General features: G+C 38.6%; 1 protein-coding gene across 8 annotated transcripts in view; it reads left to right on the top strand.

Moving 5' to 3' along the window:
* The window catches only part of CIT (citron rho-interacting serine/threonine kinase), a 149,546-nt gene that overhangs the window by 75,194 nt on the left and 57,008 nt on the right, over window positions 1-17,344 (top strand). For all 8 annotated transcript variants that reach the window (XM_051972904.1, XM_051972907.1, XM_051972908.1 and 5 more), the window contains 6 exons: window positions 639-764; window positions 3,918-4,013; window positions 6,370-6,486; window positions 7,180-7,289; window positions 9,125-9,299; window positions 11,526-11,723. In XM_051972904.1, the coding sequence (XP_051828864.1) occupies window positions 639-764; window positions 3,918-4,013; window positions 6,370-6,486; window positions 7,180-7,289; window positions 9,125-9,299; window positions 11,526-11,723 (822 nt within the window). The remainder of the gene's footprint in view (window positions 1-638; window positions 765-3,917; window positions 4,014-6,369; window positions 6,487-7,179; window positions 7,290-9,124; window positions 9,300-11,525; window positions 11,724-17,344) is intronic.

The following is a 17,344-nucleotide window of genomic DNA, read 5'->3' as shown; positions in this document are numbered from 1 at the left end:
GTGATCTGTTGGGCAAAAAGCATTTATTAAATGTGTCCTGTGTGCCAGGCGTTGTGCTAAGTACTGAGGATCATTTATCAGCTCAGAATCCTGGAATGTTTTCCTTCTCATTAGCACATTAAACTTAAGCTTCTCTGCCTACCTTTTAAGGACCTGTGTTCTGGTGTCCTCCTGGTGATTCAGTTTTATTCTGTACCACTCGTGATGCACAGCCTCTAGTATAAATGGGTTGATTTCCTCATTGTCCCGTGAATGTGCCGTGCTCATTGCCATCTTCATTTTAAAGCTCATGCTGTTCCTTTCATGTGGGATGACTATCCTCTCCTGTCCTCTGTTTTCCTTTTGTCCACATCTTGCTCATTCCACAGCCTGCCTTTTCCACGAAGCAGCCCTTATTGCTCACCCTCTCACCTTTAAAATCTTACAACACTTAGGATTTGTACCATGTAATTTAGAACTTCATTTTGTATCATTTTGTTGGTGTTTGTTTCATGTTTTGTCTCTCCACTTAGACTGTAAATATTTTAAGGTCAAGAACCATATCAAAGATTTCTTTTGTAATTCTTCACGCCACTTGATGCAGTGCTTGGCCCATTGAGCTGCTCAATAAATATTTGTTGGTTGATTATAATCTATAGGAACGACGCCATTCTCTGGAGAACCAAGTAAAGAGACTAGAGACTGTGGAACGCAGAGAAAACAGACTGAAGGATGATATCCAGACTAAATCACAACAGATTCAACAGATGGCTGATAAAATTCTGGTGAGCAAGAACACAGGTGGAGAAAACCTTGGGTCAGAGGTTGTAGGGAAAAGGAGGAGGGGAATAGACAGTCACAAGAATAGCTTTCACAAGAGAACATTTTGGGTTTGCCATACCCAAGAATGAGGGTAAGAACTTAGTGCTGGTGGCTGTAGCAGTACTGGCTGACAAGTGCATTTTGATCTTGATTATAGGTGCCCTGTCGAGCATTTTCTATATGAAATTACACCATTTTCAGTAAATTTTATAAAATCATGAACCAAATATTATCAGTATAGCTTTGTATAATTATTAACTCTTTTGCACCTGTCCTGAAAAACTTGAAGGATTTAGGCTTTTAAGAGTGAATTCCAGTTTGTTGCCTGTAGCGGATAGAATAAATTAGTCATCCCAAATTGTTTTTCTCAGAGTAGTATTTGTCATAGATCCATACTCGCCCACTCACTTTTTCTGCTACAGTTAGGATTTTTTTTAAACTTCCTTAGCTCTAGCAAGTCTTTTTTTAGGTTAATAACCATAATGAATCTGTTTTAGGCACTGATGACCAAATTAACCTAATGGGCGAAACCACTGATGGTATTTACAGATATCTTGAGCATTTACCCCTGTTTGATGGCAAAGCAGATAAGCATTTTTAAATGCTCTCCAAGCATCCTACCTAACCATTAACGGCTCTAGAAGTAATATCTAACATAGGAAAGACTTAATGACATAATTGTCATTGATATTTCTCTTTGTAAAAGAGCAATTGCCTTTGAAATAGACCATGTGATTCCACTGCACAGATGCAAAAACTGTGAACTGGTCATAACCTCTTTTTGTTTTAATATTTTGTGTCAATAATTTATTTAACTATTGGACATTTTCAGTCTTCTAAATTTCATAATCACTTCAAAATTTTTCAAAGATAGAAAAAAAGAGTGTGTACCTATGTCCATTAAAGAAAAAAAAAATCTACTTGCAAAGAAAGACAGTTTTAAAATATTTACATTTCCTAGGAGTCTGATGATATTTGTAATAAATAAATTTAATCTCTCCTTGAAACTGAAACTTAGGAGGGTATGGAATAGTGGTGGTAGTGGTAGTTGCTTTCTAACTCATTAGCAGGAAACACTGTCAGGTTCTTGACTCAGAAGTTTTGAGTTTTTGTTGTAATTCTGTTGACATGCTTATACTTGGTAGGATTGGAAACAGACTGTGGAGATTATTTTTTTCCCTACTTGTTTTCTTAACCTTTATGAATTAATAGCAACAAAATTTTCACGTACTTAAGTACTTCTGTCTTGTCTGTTCAGTAACTGGAGGGCCCCTTTTGCTCAGGGACAATAGTTTTGCTTTGTATGGTGTCTATGGTACAGATAAGAGATGTTGAATACAAGTTTTATAATAATAATGCTTTGGAAATCTTTTCAACTTTAGATATATTTTTCTATAAAATACTTGATCACAAAAATCCAAACTTTCAGAACAAATGATAATTCCAGTTACCCAAGACTCTTGTCTTTTGCCAGAAAGAATCAGTGTGGCTGCCATACTTGGAATAAGTAAAGATCTGTGTCCAAATCCACCTGATACTATGTCACCATAAGTGAGTTACTTGAAATAAAGAAGATTTGTAGATAATATGTGATACTCCATGACATCCAACAAGACAATTGAGTAGAAAGATTTAGGTGCTAAAAAGATAGGCCTTTGTTTCAGAGAGAAAACTGAATTTATGAAAAAACAATTGTTCAGTCTCCAAAGGAAAACCAGCCTGTACTATCCTGTTCTGGGCCAGGCTTAGCCCATTGGTCATGGGCAATGATTGTCCAAGACCTATGAGCTCCTAAAAAGTTTCTCCAGTTGTATATCCTAGCCCAAACAACAACATTCTTCATCTATTTGTTTTTTCCTATATGAATAGTTAGACTGACCTTTTTTGATTAATTATAGTTCTCATTTAGGAAGCTCTGTAATGTTCAACACAATGCTGTTTGCAGATAAGAACTTCTGAAGGCCTTTTCATTGATAGGGATTTGAATTTTAGATTGTCCAAAGGCAATAAAGAAGGGCTAGTGTGGAGGCTTATGGAGTATCGGGATCATGTTGTAGATTTAGAATTACACAGGACAATCAGGGTGAAGGATTTCATCAGAGAAATAAATTATTGGAAACAAACATAGCAAGAGGAAAGCATGACTGATGGTTAGCTCTTGGGGTCCAGGGCCCCAACATGTAAGTGAAGTGATGTAAAGGCCCAGAAAAGAGCTGCATAGGATAGACAGGCTTGGATGGGTTGTGATCTCCATCATTAAAAGGAATGCCTACTTAGAGGAAGAGGAGATTTCAGTTATTTTGGAGTAGTAGAAAGTAAAAGGGCACATATATTTTGTGTCTGCTTCACATGGATTGTTGTGACACCCCACTGAGGTAATGTATGTTAAGGTGCTTTTGGCCTTGAAAGCTTCATTTTTCCACAAACATTTTCTTAAGTAACTGCCTATTGTGTGCCAGCCACAGTGCTAAACTCTTTATGTAAAAGGCAGTTTAAAAAGGTCATTACATAGACTAGGTCAAAGAAGAAGTGGACCGTAGAGTTTGTTTAGTTCACCCTCTGCCTTCTATAGATGAGCAGATGGAAGCCTTAGAGGGTTATGACTTGTGCCCCCTGTAGCTGATAAGTGGCTGGGATGGAATTCAAATCCAAGGCCTTTGTTTCTACTAGATCACACTCTCTATGCCTGTTTATTCTTTTTGCTTTTAACTTTTCAAGAATTCATTTTTTTTCAAACTGGATTGTGTACATTGCTTTATAAAAATTCAAAAACCTTAAATTTCAGAGAGAGAAATAGGGGGAGGGAGAGGGAGACATGGAGTGGGGGTAGAGAGAGACAGACAGACAGACAGAGAGAGAGAGACAGAGAAAGACAAAGATAGAAAAAGAGAGAGAGAAGAGAGGAAGGAGGGAGGGAGAGAGAATGAATACATCGGGCCTTCAAATACTAAACCCCTTATTACATCCTAGGCTTTTCCTTTCCTTCTGAAGGGGAAGCAAATACCTATCAGTTATGCTGCATATACCAAAGTTATGTTAATCATGTATGCTAAACATACTTTGGATATATTATGTGTTCCCTCTGCACACCTGACCTTTTACTCTTTTGTATTCAGGAGCTGGAGGAGAAGCACCGGGAGGCTCAGGTCTCAGCCCAGCACCTAGAGGTGCATCTGAAACAAAAAGAGCAACTCTACGAGGAAAAAATTAAAGTAAAGAGACTTTCTGATCTCCCTGAGCACACTTTTTGTACACGTCACTGACTCTTTCTGTTCTCTGGTCACTTATCAGGCTCTTCTGAGGCTTGTGGAGCTCTGAGTAAAATCTGTCCTTAGTTTGTTGTGGAAGGTTTTTGGGTTATCTATGTGGGAATTTGGAAGTCAGAAGTATGATTTCATTAATAACATATTTTACCATATCAATTTTGAGACAAAAACTTTTACTTCATTCTGTCTTCTTTGGAAAAATCAGACTTTGAAAGAAAGAAATTCTTAAGTTTTCTCTGGTCAGTGTACTTGAAGAGCCAGCTCTCTTTTTTGGAATCATGTCCTGCCTTTGGTATCCTTCCTGTTTTTTTTTTTTTTTCTTTTTTTCTGTTTTCTTCTCTTTTCCCTTTCTTTTACTCCCTGCCCCCCCACATTTAAACCACCTGGAAAAGGAAAAAATGAAAAATAAGACCAGAGGAAGATGGGGCCATATTCAGCACTCTGTGCCCTATAAGCTATGGATACCAAGTCCCTGGAATTCTAATTCTAACCTACTGATTCCTAAATTCCTATCACTGGTAATAAATAGTGTTTTAACCTGCAGGACCCTGGGACTTAGAATTTTCTTCACAAGGGCTGGCAGGGTTATGAAAGTTTCCTAGCATAAGTTGGTTCTATTTATGTTATCAATCTTCATTTAGATATCTGTGATAGGCTCTATTTCTGAATATTCTTGTTCCCTCCACCCCTAAAGTTTACTATAGGTACTTCATTTTTACCTTTTCAGACCTAACAACAAATACATAGGTTCTTGGGAGCAAGAGCTTTAACCTTCCTATTCTTTTTCCCTGTTTCCATGTTCTCTCCTTCCCCAGCTTGTTTCTTTTGAATAATTGTTATGTCTTGTTACTGCTGTTATGGCCTTGAATTTTCCCAGTAGGATTCTATAATGCCATTTGGGTCACAGTTTTGATCATATACTAAAACTTTATTTTTTTCCCCTCTCTCAGTATGTCTCTTGTCATAATTTTAGAATTGTGACATAAGCATCCAAGAGATCTGGCCGCCTGTCCCAATGTGTTCCTCCTGTCTCCCCATGGCCCTGTCTTTACCTTTTGTGTTCATACCAACTGCTAATATTTTTTATACATTGGCCCTAGTTTAAAGCCCTTCTCACGACATCAATTCTTTGAAATGTGTTCTTTCCTTTCTTCATTAGACGAGCCTCATTCCAGCTGTCTAGTCTTTTTTAGCAAGATGTCCTTGTGATTGGTGAATCTAGTTCTCCTTTTAATAGACTTGATGGAAAAGACACGAACCCTGCCTGTGTCCCCAATTCCTTCAGCTTTATTTCCAACACCCTATTGTCCCTCTTGATGGCATTGGCATCATTAAGGTTAATCTACATGAATGAGAAAGCGTGGGGGAGCTTTCAAAAAGCTTGAAATCTTTTTTCTAATTTTTATTTTCGTCAGCAGGGAGGACCATGTACTTCCTAGGACATTCAGTCCTACTGGTAGCCGGTGACACTGTCACCTTTTGCTTTCATTGGAATGATCAGCTCCAGGAACACGTGGCTTCTCCAGGGGGAAAGCTTCCTCTTCTCAGGGCTAAGTTTCTCTTTAGTTAGCCCAGAGCAGATGTGTGGAGGACACTGGCGCACACCATTCCTTTTCTAGCGTCTAACTGGACTTCAGCCATCTTAGATAATGTTTTACCTTGTGTTTTGGTCTGGGATGTGAAACCTGACTGCTGTCACTACCAATTCTACCCCTCGTCTTCGGGCTTAGCAGTCAACTAAAGAAGACCGATTTCACGTCCCAAATTCTACTTTGTTCTTCACTTAAGAACACAGTTTATATAAGAACTATGTTCTTATAAATTGAATTGTGAGCAGATTCATCCTAAAAGTGACTAGGAATATCTGATGTTTCTTGAGAAGAGAAGCACAGAACTGCTCAGTGGCGGGAAGAGTTCTGGTGCTCCAGTTGAGAAGCAACAACTACTGGCCACAAAAGCTTTTTCTGGGTCCAGTTAGAGAGCAACTTCTTTTTTTTTCTTCCATCTTCCCTTAAACACTCTTTAGCTGACCTGTGCGGTTTGCCTCTGTGGACTGTAAGGCAGCTAGTTTTAAATAGGCATGTAGAATGATTTTACCCATTATTTTTCTGATGGATGGTATTAATTGGAGTAAACTTTGCCTTTTAATAATTGCCTCTGCTCTGTCAGTATTTATTGCTTGCCCCAAAGTTTAGAGGCCTTGGCGTCTTTTCTGGGCAGCAGCCCTCCCAAGTGTCCCTGTTTAGTCTTTCTACTAAGCTGGGATCCTTAGGTCATTCACTTACTATTCTGTTTCCTTTAGGTTTTGGACAATCAGATAAAGAAAGATCTTGCTGACAAGGAAACACTTGAGAATATGATGCAACGACACGAGGAAGAAGCGCATGAAAAAAGCAAGATTCTCAGTGAGCAGAAGGCGGTAGGTGGAACCAAATTGAAAAATACTTTGAACAATTATTTCTTACCATGCATTGGGGGCCACATACTCGAAAAAACTTTATTCCTGGGTTTGTTGTTTTTATTTTGATAACCATCATCATACTAAGTCTTTGCAAGGAAGATGCATGGAACATGACATCGTCCTATAAAAATCACACTGAAAAAACCACGATAGGTGATGTTATGTCATCCTCTCAACATACTCTCGACATCCTCCCAAGGGTGATATGAGAAGCTTTGCAGGGCTTTTTGCAATCCCATTTTCTTCTTCTTTAGTTTTGTGTGTCTTACCTTTTTTAGTTACATATATCTGCTCTAGGCAATCGGAGACGATGATGGAGTGAGTAACAATTGAAGAAATGATGTACTTTTCACTTATAAATTCCTGAGAATGAATCCCACAGATTACTAATCACATGTAAATATGTATCCATTTAATAGTAGTTCTTTAAAACATTCTACGAAACTACTTATATATTTTTTTACTTGAAAGAGAAACTGATTATTAACTTGTATGACTTTTATGACTGACATTTTAAAGGCTTTTTGAGTCAGTTTTTGCCTGTGGCTAGATTATAAGTAACCAAGATGCGACATTGACATTGACCATGAATCCTGACTCAACTGATGGCATTTTCAGATGTATGTTGTCTAAAAGAGTCTTGTGTTTCAGATGATCAATGCTATGGATTCCAAGATCAGGTCTCTGGAACAGAGGATAGTGGAGTTGTCAGAAGCAAATAAATTGGCAGCAAACAGCAGCCTTTTTACCCAGAGGAACATGTAAGTCTCCTAATTCTAGCTGCTTTTTGGTTGCATCTTAGGCTTTACTCTCCAAGTGCTAACCACACATGGTTTCTCTTTGGTAAGTTGTGACAAATTGGGTTCTTTGATATGTAAAATGCCCATGCCTTTGCTCAGAGCTCAGGACCTTTCTTCTTGTATAATGTTCGTCTCATCTGAGTGTCCCAAGTCAACCATTTCTTTCCTTTCCTCCTGGTGGTTTGATGTTGCCTTGGAAGAAATCTCCAGTGGAATGGCCCAGGAACCTAAGCTTGGCCTTGTGCCTTTTATTATTTTTGTCAGGCTTGGATAAAAGCTTAGGTGGCATGTGAAAGAAATTTTCAGGTGGGAGAGATAGCACTGGATGACAAAGTCAACATCCATAAGATTTTGATAGGTTTTAAGATGAAATTTAAAAGAGATAAAAGTTGGCTTTACAAATGAACATTGAGGGTGGTGTGCTAATCCAGGATTTTGGGACTGGAAACTCAGTATGAATCAATAGGGTGACTGCCAAGGAAGCTAGTGTGATGGATGTTGAGAGTACCCAAAGGAAACACCTAGGGTTGGGAAGGTCCTGGTCTTCATGCCATATAGGACTAACTGAAGGAACCAAGAGGATATGGGGCAGAACACATTAGTGCTTCTCGAGGATTTGAAGGGCTGGTGCATGGAAGAGTCCTTCCGTGTTGTTAGCCCGGGGCAGAAGTATAGGAGCCATGGAGAGAAAGGAGAAAAGGGCCAGATTTAGGCTTCATGTATGGGAAACTTCCTAAGGAGGAGAGGAATGAAAATGTGGAATAGGCTCCTTTAGGGACATTAGTGGATCTTCCTCACTAAAAGTCTTTAAGCAATATTGAGCATATTCTAGAAAGGTTCCCTTTGAACTAGATTGCTTCTGAGGTCCCTTCCAGCTTGAAAGTTCTGTCATGCCTACTCTAACTCTTGTTCAATCTAAATTGTGCTTTCTTAAATACTTCAACTGACTTTGAGATTGCAGGATTAAAAAGGGTATTTTAGTCACTTCAGGCATTGTCAGCAGCCTCTCCAATGTAACTATTTATAGCTTTGCTTTTGTATATCTCCATTTCTTATTAAAGTGACTTGCTTTTCTAACTCTTCAGAGATGAATGTTATTGTGTGAATGGATGGCTTTTGTTTTGTTTTGCCGGCCTCTGAAAAATTTGGAAGTAGAGATATTTGCAGAAAAGTCATTTGCAGAGTGGGCTGTCGAGTAGAATCAAGTTTCAGAATAGTTCTGTCTTTGTCCCCCTAAACTTGTTGATTTCAAACACAATTACAATTCACAGGGGTTGTCCATAAGCTCCTCTGTGGTTCTTTTTACCTGTCTGTGTGTGTTATGTCTCAGGAAGACAGTCCTTGGTCTTTCAGATCTTCTGGTGTTGTTACTAATAGGAAGGGTAGAGAAAGGAGACTTTTTTCAAGTAGATTCTATTTCTCTTTCTCTTTTGGGATCTTGTTTAAATAAGTGGTTGCCTGAGGTGGTAAAGTTAATCTCTTATATACATTAAATAGGAACTTTTTTGCTCACTTAAAGGCAGACTTCACAATCTGCAAAGGAGTGAAATGGTAATATTTCTATCTTCTCCCACGTGCATGATTAATGCCACAGGTATGGGGACCTGAGCAAAGATGACTAAAGTTAACTAGATTTTTCCATGAGGTATATCTGAGGTAGAAATAGGAGAAATTAATTTGAGGGTGATCATGGTCCATTATTGGGAAATTTCCTCTATTTTCATATATACTTTCTAAGTCAGCGGTGATCTGCAAGTGAAAATGTATTTTTGTTTGATTCCTTCCACCTCAATCAGGAAAGCCCAAGAAGAGATGATTTCAGAACTCAGACAGCAGAAATTTTATCTGGAAACCCAAGCTGGGAAATTGGAGGCTCAGAATCGAAAGCTAGAAGAACAGTTGGAAAAAATCAGTCATCAAGATCACAGTGACAAGAGTCGCCTTTTAGAGCTGGAGACAAGGCTGAGGGAGGTATAAATGAAGACTCATTCCTCATAATCTTATATACTGAGGGGATATTCCCAGTTGACTAAGCTACAAAAGGGGGCAAGCAGAATCAATGATAATTCCAACTTTTTGAGTTTTGAGTATTTGGGGAGCATAGTGATGCCAATAATAGAAATAGAGCAATGGTAAGGGGGAGTTGGGTTTTGAGGAAATAAGGTATGAGTAGAGAAGATGAATTTGATTTTAGGCATGCTGAATTTGAGGCAAGTGGACCATTTGAGTAGAAATGGCCAGGAGGCAGTTGGAAATATGGGACTAGAACTTAGTTCACATTTTCAGGATAGGAAAGATATTTGGGGACATCTACAAAGAGGTAATAATTGAAATCCTGAAGATGGATGAGCCTCTAAGGAAGAGAGCACAGAGGGCCAAAGCCCAGACCTGAAATATTCACAGTGGGAAGTAACAAATTATAATGGAGTCTTAAAAGGAAAGTTGTTCTTCAGGGGACAGTGAGGTTTTTCATCATGCCTCTAAGTGGTCTGAAAGCCTTTGAGGATAATTAACTTTAATTTTCTAGACTTTTTTTTTTTATTAGTTTCTACAATAAGCTTTTAAGGAGAGGGCCTCATTTAATGCTCTAAGTAGTTAAAATACATCTCTGCAGAAAATTTACATTTGAATAGTGTTTTTTTCTCTTGCTTTTCCCATTTCAAAAATTTCTACCTTATATTGTCTGCCCCAGACAGGCCAGGACTCTAGCTTCATCTTAACAGGGCAAATAGATGGAAAACTGCTTCCAGTGAAACTTGTTGCTCCATTTGGAATTATGGAATATTGTATATTCTGGAGAGAGGCAAGAAGCCTTAATCTTTTGGGAATTTGGCTAGGAAGGTCATTTTCCCAATTACAATTTTGTTTCTTTTGCTCTGGCCATAAGCTGCGCATAAAATAATAATAACCTACTTTTGATAAATGTATATAGTATCTCAAGGAAAACGAATGAGTAGAGGTCATTCAGTCATTCGTTGTTCTTATATGTAAGAATACTATACTATTATCTTGCATAGTCATTAACTTATCTAAAGTTAACACTTTAATTTTCATACTTATTCCTTCTGACATCTGACAAATAACTCATTCTTAGCTATCATTACTCCTGGATTATATGACTCTGAAGTTTTTTCATTTATAGTTGCCACTAATCAGAAGGGTCCCAAGACTCTGTAATATAAGTTTTCAAAGAGTTTCAGAGTACACCTAAAAGACCCATCTTTATCTTGAAATCTGTGGTCCAAGCATTCATGTTTTAAATGAAACCTACTTTCCCAACTTGCTTTATATATGTTGCCTGGATTCATTTGTTCATATTGAATCTGTCGTGGCCTTAAATAATGAACATACACATCCATTGAATACCATTTAGTCATCCCATATTTGCTATTTTCTTTGTTGTCCGTGTAGGTGGATTGTTGGCTTTTTGCTTTATGTTTTCATCTTTTAGTTTTGACAAACTCTTTGTGTTTTGATTGACCCCAAAGAATTTGTCCTATGATCTGCAGAGCATTCTGTACTTCTGCAGAGGGAAAGTGGTGGAGAGCAGAGGTATCTGGTTTTTGAGCTCTCTTCTTCCCCTAAATAATTCTACCCCACTGTGAAATCATGTGGCATGTCGCTGGCTTTTCCACCTTCTAGGTAGGCATGTCCACGGGCTCGTTTTGCTGTTCCTTTCTGGTATTTTAATAGGGGGTAAGAAACAGGAGTGTGCAGTGCAATGATGGAGCTTTGCTTAATAAAAAGTCAGTCAAGGGACATATTTAAAATAAATGAAAGTGGCCTGTCATTCTAATCAAGTTTTGTTAACATTGTAAAAGTGCCCTTGTTACTAATAGGAAGTTATTTATAGCTATTTTCTGTGTATGACACAGCTATTAGGTATTTTCTAAAATATAAGAGTAATTGTTCTAATTTGCATTTGAGATTCTTGCTCTGCAGTTCTCTCTTGGACACATTCCAAGCCCTTGAATACTTTAAAGCGATCCATAAAATGAAGGCCTAGAACGGTTTTAGTATTGGCTAGATTTAGCAGAAGCAGTTACTACGTTTGTTGGTAGGATGTCTTCCTTTGCGCTACCCTCAGTAAATGTTCTAACAGCCCAGCCTCCAGTTTGAGGGGTATAACTGTCAGATTTTGCTTCAGTTTCTTTGTCAGTTGACTTCTTTTGAGTGTTGGTCATTTCTCTTAATTAGGTTAGTCTAGAGCATGAAGAGCAAAAGTTGGAACTTAAGCGCCAGCTCACTGAACTGCAGCTCTCCCTCCAGGAGAGAGAATCTCAGCTTTCAGCACTGCAGTCAGCACGCACGGCGTTGGAGAGTCAACTCCGCCAAGCAAAGACTGAGCTGGAAGAGACAACGGCCGAAGCTGAGGAAGAAATCCAAGCTCTCACGGTAGGTTCAAAGAATCCTAGAACAGTGGAGTGTGGGGGAGCCAACAGAGCCGAATTGAGAGTGAAGGAGAGCTCGAGGGGCTTGCTCTCTGGCGTGAGAAAGGATTCCCTGAGCTTCTCCCTCCTTTAATTGGAGCTGGTATATTTTTTCTTGGTTGGTTTTTCTTTTGATAACCAATTGTGGCTGCTGGAAATTCCTTTTGGATTCTGGAAGAACTACCTGTTGTATACTTCTCTTTTCTTTCCAGTTTGCCTTTGCATGGTGTTTTATGATTTTATGAGGCTCCTTCCTTCCTGTAATCCTGACAGTTAAGAAGACTCTGACACTTGAAGTCAAGAAGCTTGGGTTCAGATGCCTGTTATGACACTTATGTTCACATGTGGCCTAGGAGGAATCCCCTTGACCTCTAAGCAATGGCTTTCTCAGCTATTAAAGGGAACAGGAGGTGGAGTGTGTGTATGTGGGGAGATGCTTGGTCCTTTCCAGCTCTAAATCTATCCTTCTCTGATCCTTCTAACTCCTTCAAACTGGAAAGAGCATTCTCAGCATTTTAAAATGAGGAAATTAAGGCTCAGTGAGGCTTCCAGAGATTTACTAAACTGTGGCTTAGTGACTTAGTCATGATTATCACCAGTATATGTTAGGATTGGGGCTGCAGCCCAGATATGCTGACTTGAAAGCTAGTACTTTTTGCACTATGACACAATACTCAAAAATAGCATTTTGTATTGTTATTTTCACTAATGAACACTTTCCCTGAGTTTACACTATATTATTCCTTTTGAAATCATTTAGTTTAAGTGTAGATCGATGCTGTTTCCTACTATTATTATAAATTGCCATTCTGTTATTTATAATAATTTATTTATTTGGTCAGCCTTGGACTTTTACTGAATTATTCTTATTTTAAAACATGAGTCTTCTTCCATGATATCTTCTTGCCATCTGGCAAGATCTAAATGGGAAAGATTTGGAATTTATTTGAAAAAATGATTTGCCTTAAATTCTTCCTAGTAGTTAAAAGGAATCCTTATATTTCTATTGCTAGTATTTTGAAGTTATTAATGTTATCATTTTTCTTCTTTCTGAAATTTTGTACCCATTTCAAAAAGAATTTATTTATTATTTACCATTTCAAGGATTTGTTTATTTGTAAGCCATCAGATAAGGAATATTTATCATTTACTATATGTCTAGTACTGAGTTTCAATTTAAATAACCTTTTCTCCTTAGAACACTAGGTTGCTGTAATGTTCCTCAAATATAATTTCCTCAGAGCTGCAAAGATAGGACCATATTTTTGCCACCCTGTTAGTCTAAGGAAAGGTGCAGATATCATATCTTTGTTTCTGTTTGAGACAATAAACTCAAAATTGCCTATGTGTCATTGATGTTTATCTGCAGGTAGATTAGCCCTTTAAATCATTAAATTCTGGAAATTAGAATGTGCTATGGACTGGCTTTTGGAAGCCTAGCACAGTAGCAAGCCCTTATTTCATTTAGGTGACTGAGATCACTGTCTCAAAGCATATCAAGAGCATCTGACTGCTCTTCTGTCTCCTTTGGTGCTTAAACCTCTTCCCAGGCCTTCAAAGGAGCATGTGTCCCTTTGGTTTTATCCCTTCCCTTGTCTCCACCAGAAGTCTCATTTAGTCCCATGGCTTTAATTTCTACTTTCTCAAAGGTGACAAATAAATATCCATTACCGGCTCAAACCTCTTCTCAGCTCGGGGCCTGTGCCCTCCTGTCCCATTATCTGCCAAGCCCTGTCTCTTCTTGATTCTGTCTCTGGGGTAGGTGCTGCTTTGCCACCCATCTGCTGGCGTTGCTGCAATGGGCTTTTCCTCCTCATTTCTACTTTCTCTGGACAAAATCCACCTTTCATTAAGCCACATATTTATGCTTTCTTGTCTTTTTACTTTATATTTATCCTGAGGATGTTTATTCTATCTTCTTTAATATGCACAGGCTGTCTCTCCTGATAAGATTTAATTTTGTGATGAGAAGGGATTGTTTTACTTTTAAAATACTTATATTTCTAGCACCTATAATAGAGCCTGGCACAAAATGGATGCTTGGTTAATGCTTGTTGGTTGGTAAATCTTGCCTTACCCTTCTTTTGCTCCAGAGTCTTCAGTGGGTCCCCGTTCCAAGTAAAGTCCAGTTCCCTTTGTTCAAGCTGCACATTTTGATCTCTGCAGTCCCTGACTCAGAGCCAGGCCTGGAGCAAATAGCTATTTTATAGGTGCTTGCTGATAAATGGTTGTGTCCTTGCTTCGTGGATTTGGCTTCCAGGCACACTAGACACAGCGTAGCCTCCAAATGGACCCCATGCTGGCCTTCCTAGTTCTTTCTCTGCTGGAATCGCTTCTCTATTCTGCTTTTGCTATTTGGATGATCACCTGTTCTTTTAGCCCCCATAGACGTGGCACCCTAATGTCCCACAGGCCGAAAGCACCTTCCCTCCCTTAGTTCTCTCCTCCAAGCTTGTCTGGGTTACTTTGTGTTGTGGTTTGCTTTGTTTGTGTCCATCTCCTCAGACTGTAAGCTCCATGAAGGAGGAGGCTAAGCTCATGTGACATTGTTTCACTTCAGTGACTAGCTCAGTTTGCATACAGTATGTGCTTGATGATGCTTATTGAATTGTAGTTTTATTTTTTCCCCTGAGGCAATTGGGGTTAAGTGACATGTCCAGGGTCACACAGCCAGGAAAAGTTAACTTTCTGAAGCCAGATTTGAACTCAGGTCCTCCTGACTTCAGGGCTGATGCTCTATCCACTGCACCGCCTAGCTGCCCCTGTATCGTGTTGTTATTTATTTATTTATTTATTTATTTAAAAATGAGCTCAAGAGAATCTAGAACTTTAGTTCTTCTGCCCTCTTTGAATGATAGTGATACTTATAAAGTAGGAAGTGGTCAGTGTTTATTCAGATGGATGGTACCTTTGATAGCTCTTTAAGCAAAACAGCTGGGTTTGTGTATTAGATATGCAATCTTTTTAGATTAGATTAGATAGAAATCCTTTTCCTTCTTGATTTGATTTTGCTATTTGAAATTTGAAAAGAGAGGAAAAGAGAAAGAGAGAGAATGTGTTCACACAAGTGCCTATTCTCTTTTGATAAATTATCAATAATTCTAGTTCCTGATAACCTAGGATTATTTTTTGGGTTCTGTTCTGGTAAACGTGTTCATTTTAAAGAAGATTTACTTCTCTGCAGAGGAAAATGGTTGAGTTAGATATGATGAGTGTCAAATTAAAGCAATTTTATCGAAAATTATCTCTTAAAAGCTCATAGTGTTTAAATATGAACTACTATGGTATGTTACATTCTAAAGAGAAAATGAAGTTGGACCTGGCAAGGTCTAAAGCAAGGCATTTACCTCTCAGTATGAGAAGAATTTTTAAAGAAAGGAGTTACCTGATTTGGCCTTTCTTCTCTTGCCAGATTGGACGAAACCCAATTAAACTGTAGAACTCTGTTGAAGTCATTTGGCAGAGCAGCTATTTGGTTGGCTTTTTCATGCAGTCTGCTTTACCACTCTCCTTTGGATCCACCCTTTCCCCCCCAGGCATAAAAATTCAACCACAAATTAATAGTAGCATATTGAATGAAGTCAGAAGGTGTACATGAAATTAAATGTGTGTAAATAGCTACAGAAGCCTTTTTAATATATTGGGTCTGAACTTCTGAAATTTTAATTGTTGAGGGAAGATATTTTGTGTTGTTTCTATATTTCATCTTTATAGTCAGGATTACTTATAATCTTTAGCAGAGATCATACGGCCTACAGGGGCATATTTATGAAATCAGGGTTACTCTGAAACCTATAAGAGAGCTTCCAGCTTCTTGGTCTCTCTGGGTGTCATTTGGAGATGTGTCTGCTTTTTTGGCCTAAGGAATAACACCTTATAGTTAAAAGGCTACTAGAAGCTTTTTGCTCACTGTCATTTTTCTTATATTATTACCACATGTTGTTGGTTTTACTTTTGGATGCATATTAAAATCAATGCCTGCTCACATCCCTATTTTTGATATGTGCATTCTAATTGATAACATTCTAAATTGCCAAAGTGAGAGCCAAGAAATAAAATCAAGGATCAGAAATAGGAAGATTTAGCTGTTTGTGTACAGGAATGAATTAAGGAATGCTTGGATCTTCTTTTCTCCTATCCTTTCATGGTTTCTGAAGATAGGGAACAGTCTAATCTTTTGTTTTTCCTTTTTACTGTTTTCATCAACGCATCAGCAGCTTTCTCCATGCCTTCTTTCTTCCTCTTCCCAGATTCTCATTAAAACAGATGGAAAAGACAGTTAAGAGAATGCTGTGTATAGGAAAGACTGGCTCTGAGCTACCTTTGCAGCCTTACCTCTCACAAGGCTCCTTCACATGCAGCCCAGATGGATTGTTTGCTCATCCCTGTACACGCTCTGTGCTGTTCTGCCTCTATTTCTGCTCTTGCCCTTTTGGTTCCCCTCAGCCTTTCCCTAGCCTCTTTTCTGACTGCTGGAAAGAGTGGAGAAAGCTGTGTCCTTGCATTAAGAGCAGCCCAAGGTTCCAGGGCTTGTGTCTCATGGGACCATCTAGTCCAGCACCCTGGATTGATAGTTAGAAAGATTGAAGCCCAAAGGTATGGTTATTAGGTTAGGGTCACTGAGGCACAGCCATTGTATCTGGGGCCTCAGGCTTCCAAGTCCAGCAGTGTTTTCATGGAAGCAGAAAACATCAGGAGATCTTCACATCTCTTGGAGCTTTGGATGATGGCCACTCAGATTCATAGAGCTTGCTAAAGTTTGTAGATCACGTCACACACATCCATACCAGGCCTTGAGGAGAGGAATCATGATCCCCATTTTCCAGATAAGGAAACTGAGACAGTCTTCACTCATGTAACTCAGAAGTGTCTGAGGTGAGACTTAAATGTCCATTCTCTGATCACTGCTTCACAGGGCAGCCTTGAGGACCTGTTGGGGGGAGGGTGGGGAGGGATCTTTCTTCCAGGCCTGGGGAAGCCTGAATTAGATAATCTCAGTACTAAATCTATGATAAAGCATGATATAGATGTCAGCTGTTATTATTATTATAAAATCAACTCCTCCATAAAACCTTTTTGATCCTCTCTGCTGAAAGTACAGGCATATCTTGGAGATATTGTGACTTCTGTTAAATCACCACAATAAAGCAAATAATGCAATATAGGGAGTCACATAAATTTTTGAGTTTCCTAATCATATAAAAGTTATGTTTATACTATTCTGTAATATAGTAAGCATACAATAGTTTAATATCTTAAAAATGTACATGCCTTAATTAAAAAATACTTATTGCTAAAAAATGCTCATATTCCTCTGAGCTTTCAGTGGGTCATAATCTTTTTGGCTGGTGGAGGGTCTTGCCTAGATGTTGATGGCTGCCGACTGATGAGTGTGGGGGGATCTACCTTCTTGTCTATCTGGGCTTTCAACATGCTTTTCTCACTAAACTTAATCATTTCTAGCTTTTGATTTGAATTGAGAGAAGTTGGCTTCCTTTCACTTGAATACTTATGGGCCATTGTAGGGTTATTAATCGGCCTAATTTCAATACTGTTTCTCAAGGAATAGGGAATTCTAAGGAAAGA

Source organism: Antechinus flavipes, chromosome 1 (genome assembly GCF_016432865.1).
Source record: "Antechinus flavipes isolate AdamAnt ecotype Samford, QLD, Australia chromosome 1, AdamAnt_v2, whole genome shotgun sequence".
NCBI classification, from domain to species: Eukaryota; Metazoa; Chordata; class Mammalia; order Dasyuromorphia; family Dasyuridae; genus Antechinus; species Antechinus flavipes.
The sequence above is the reverse complement of the archived record's forward strand: the minus strand, read 5'-3'. Positions and strand labels throughout refer to the sequence as shown.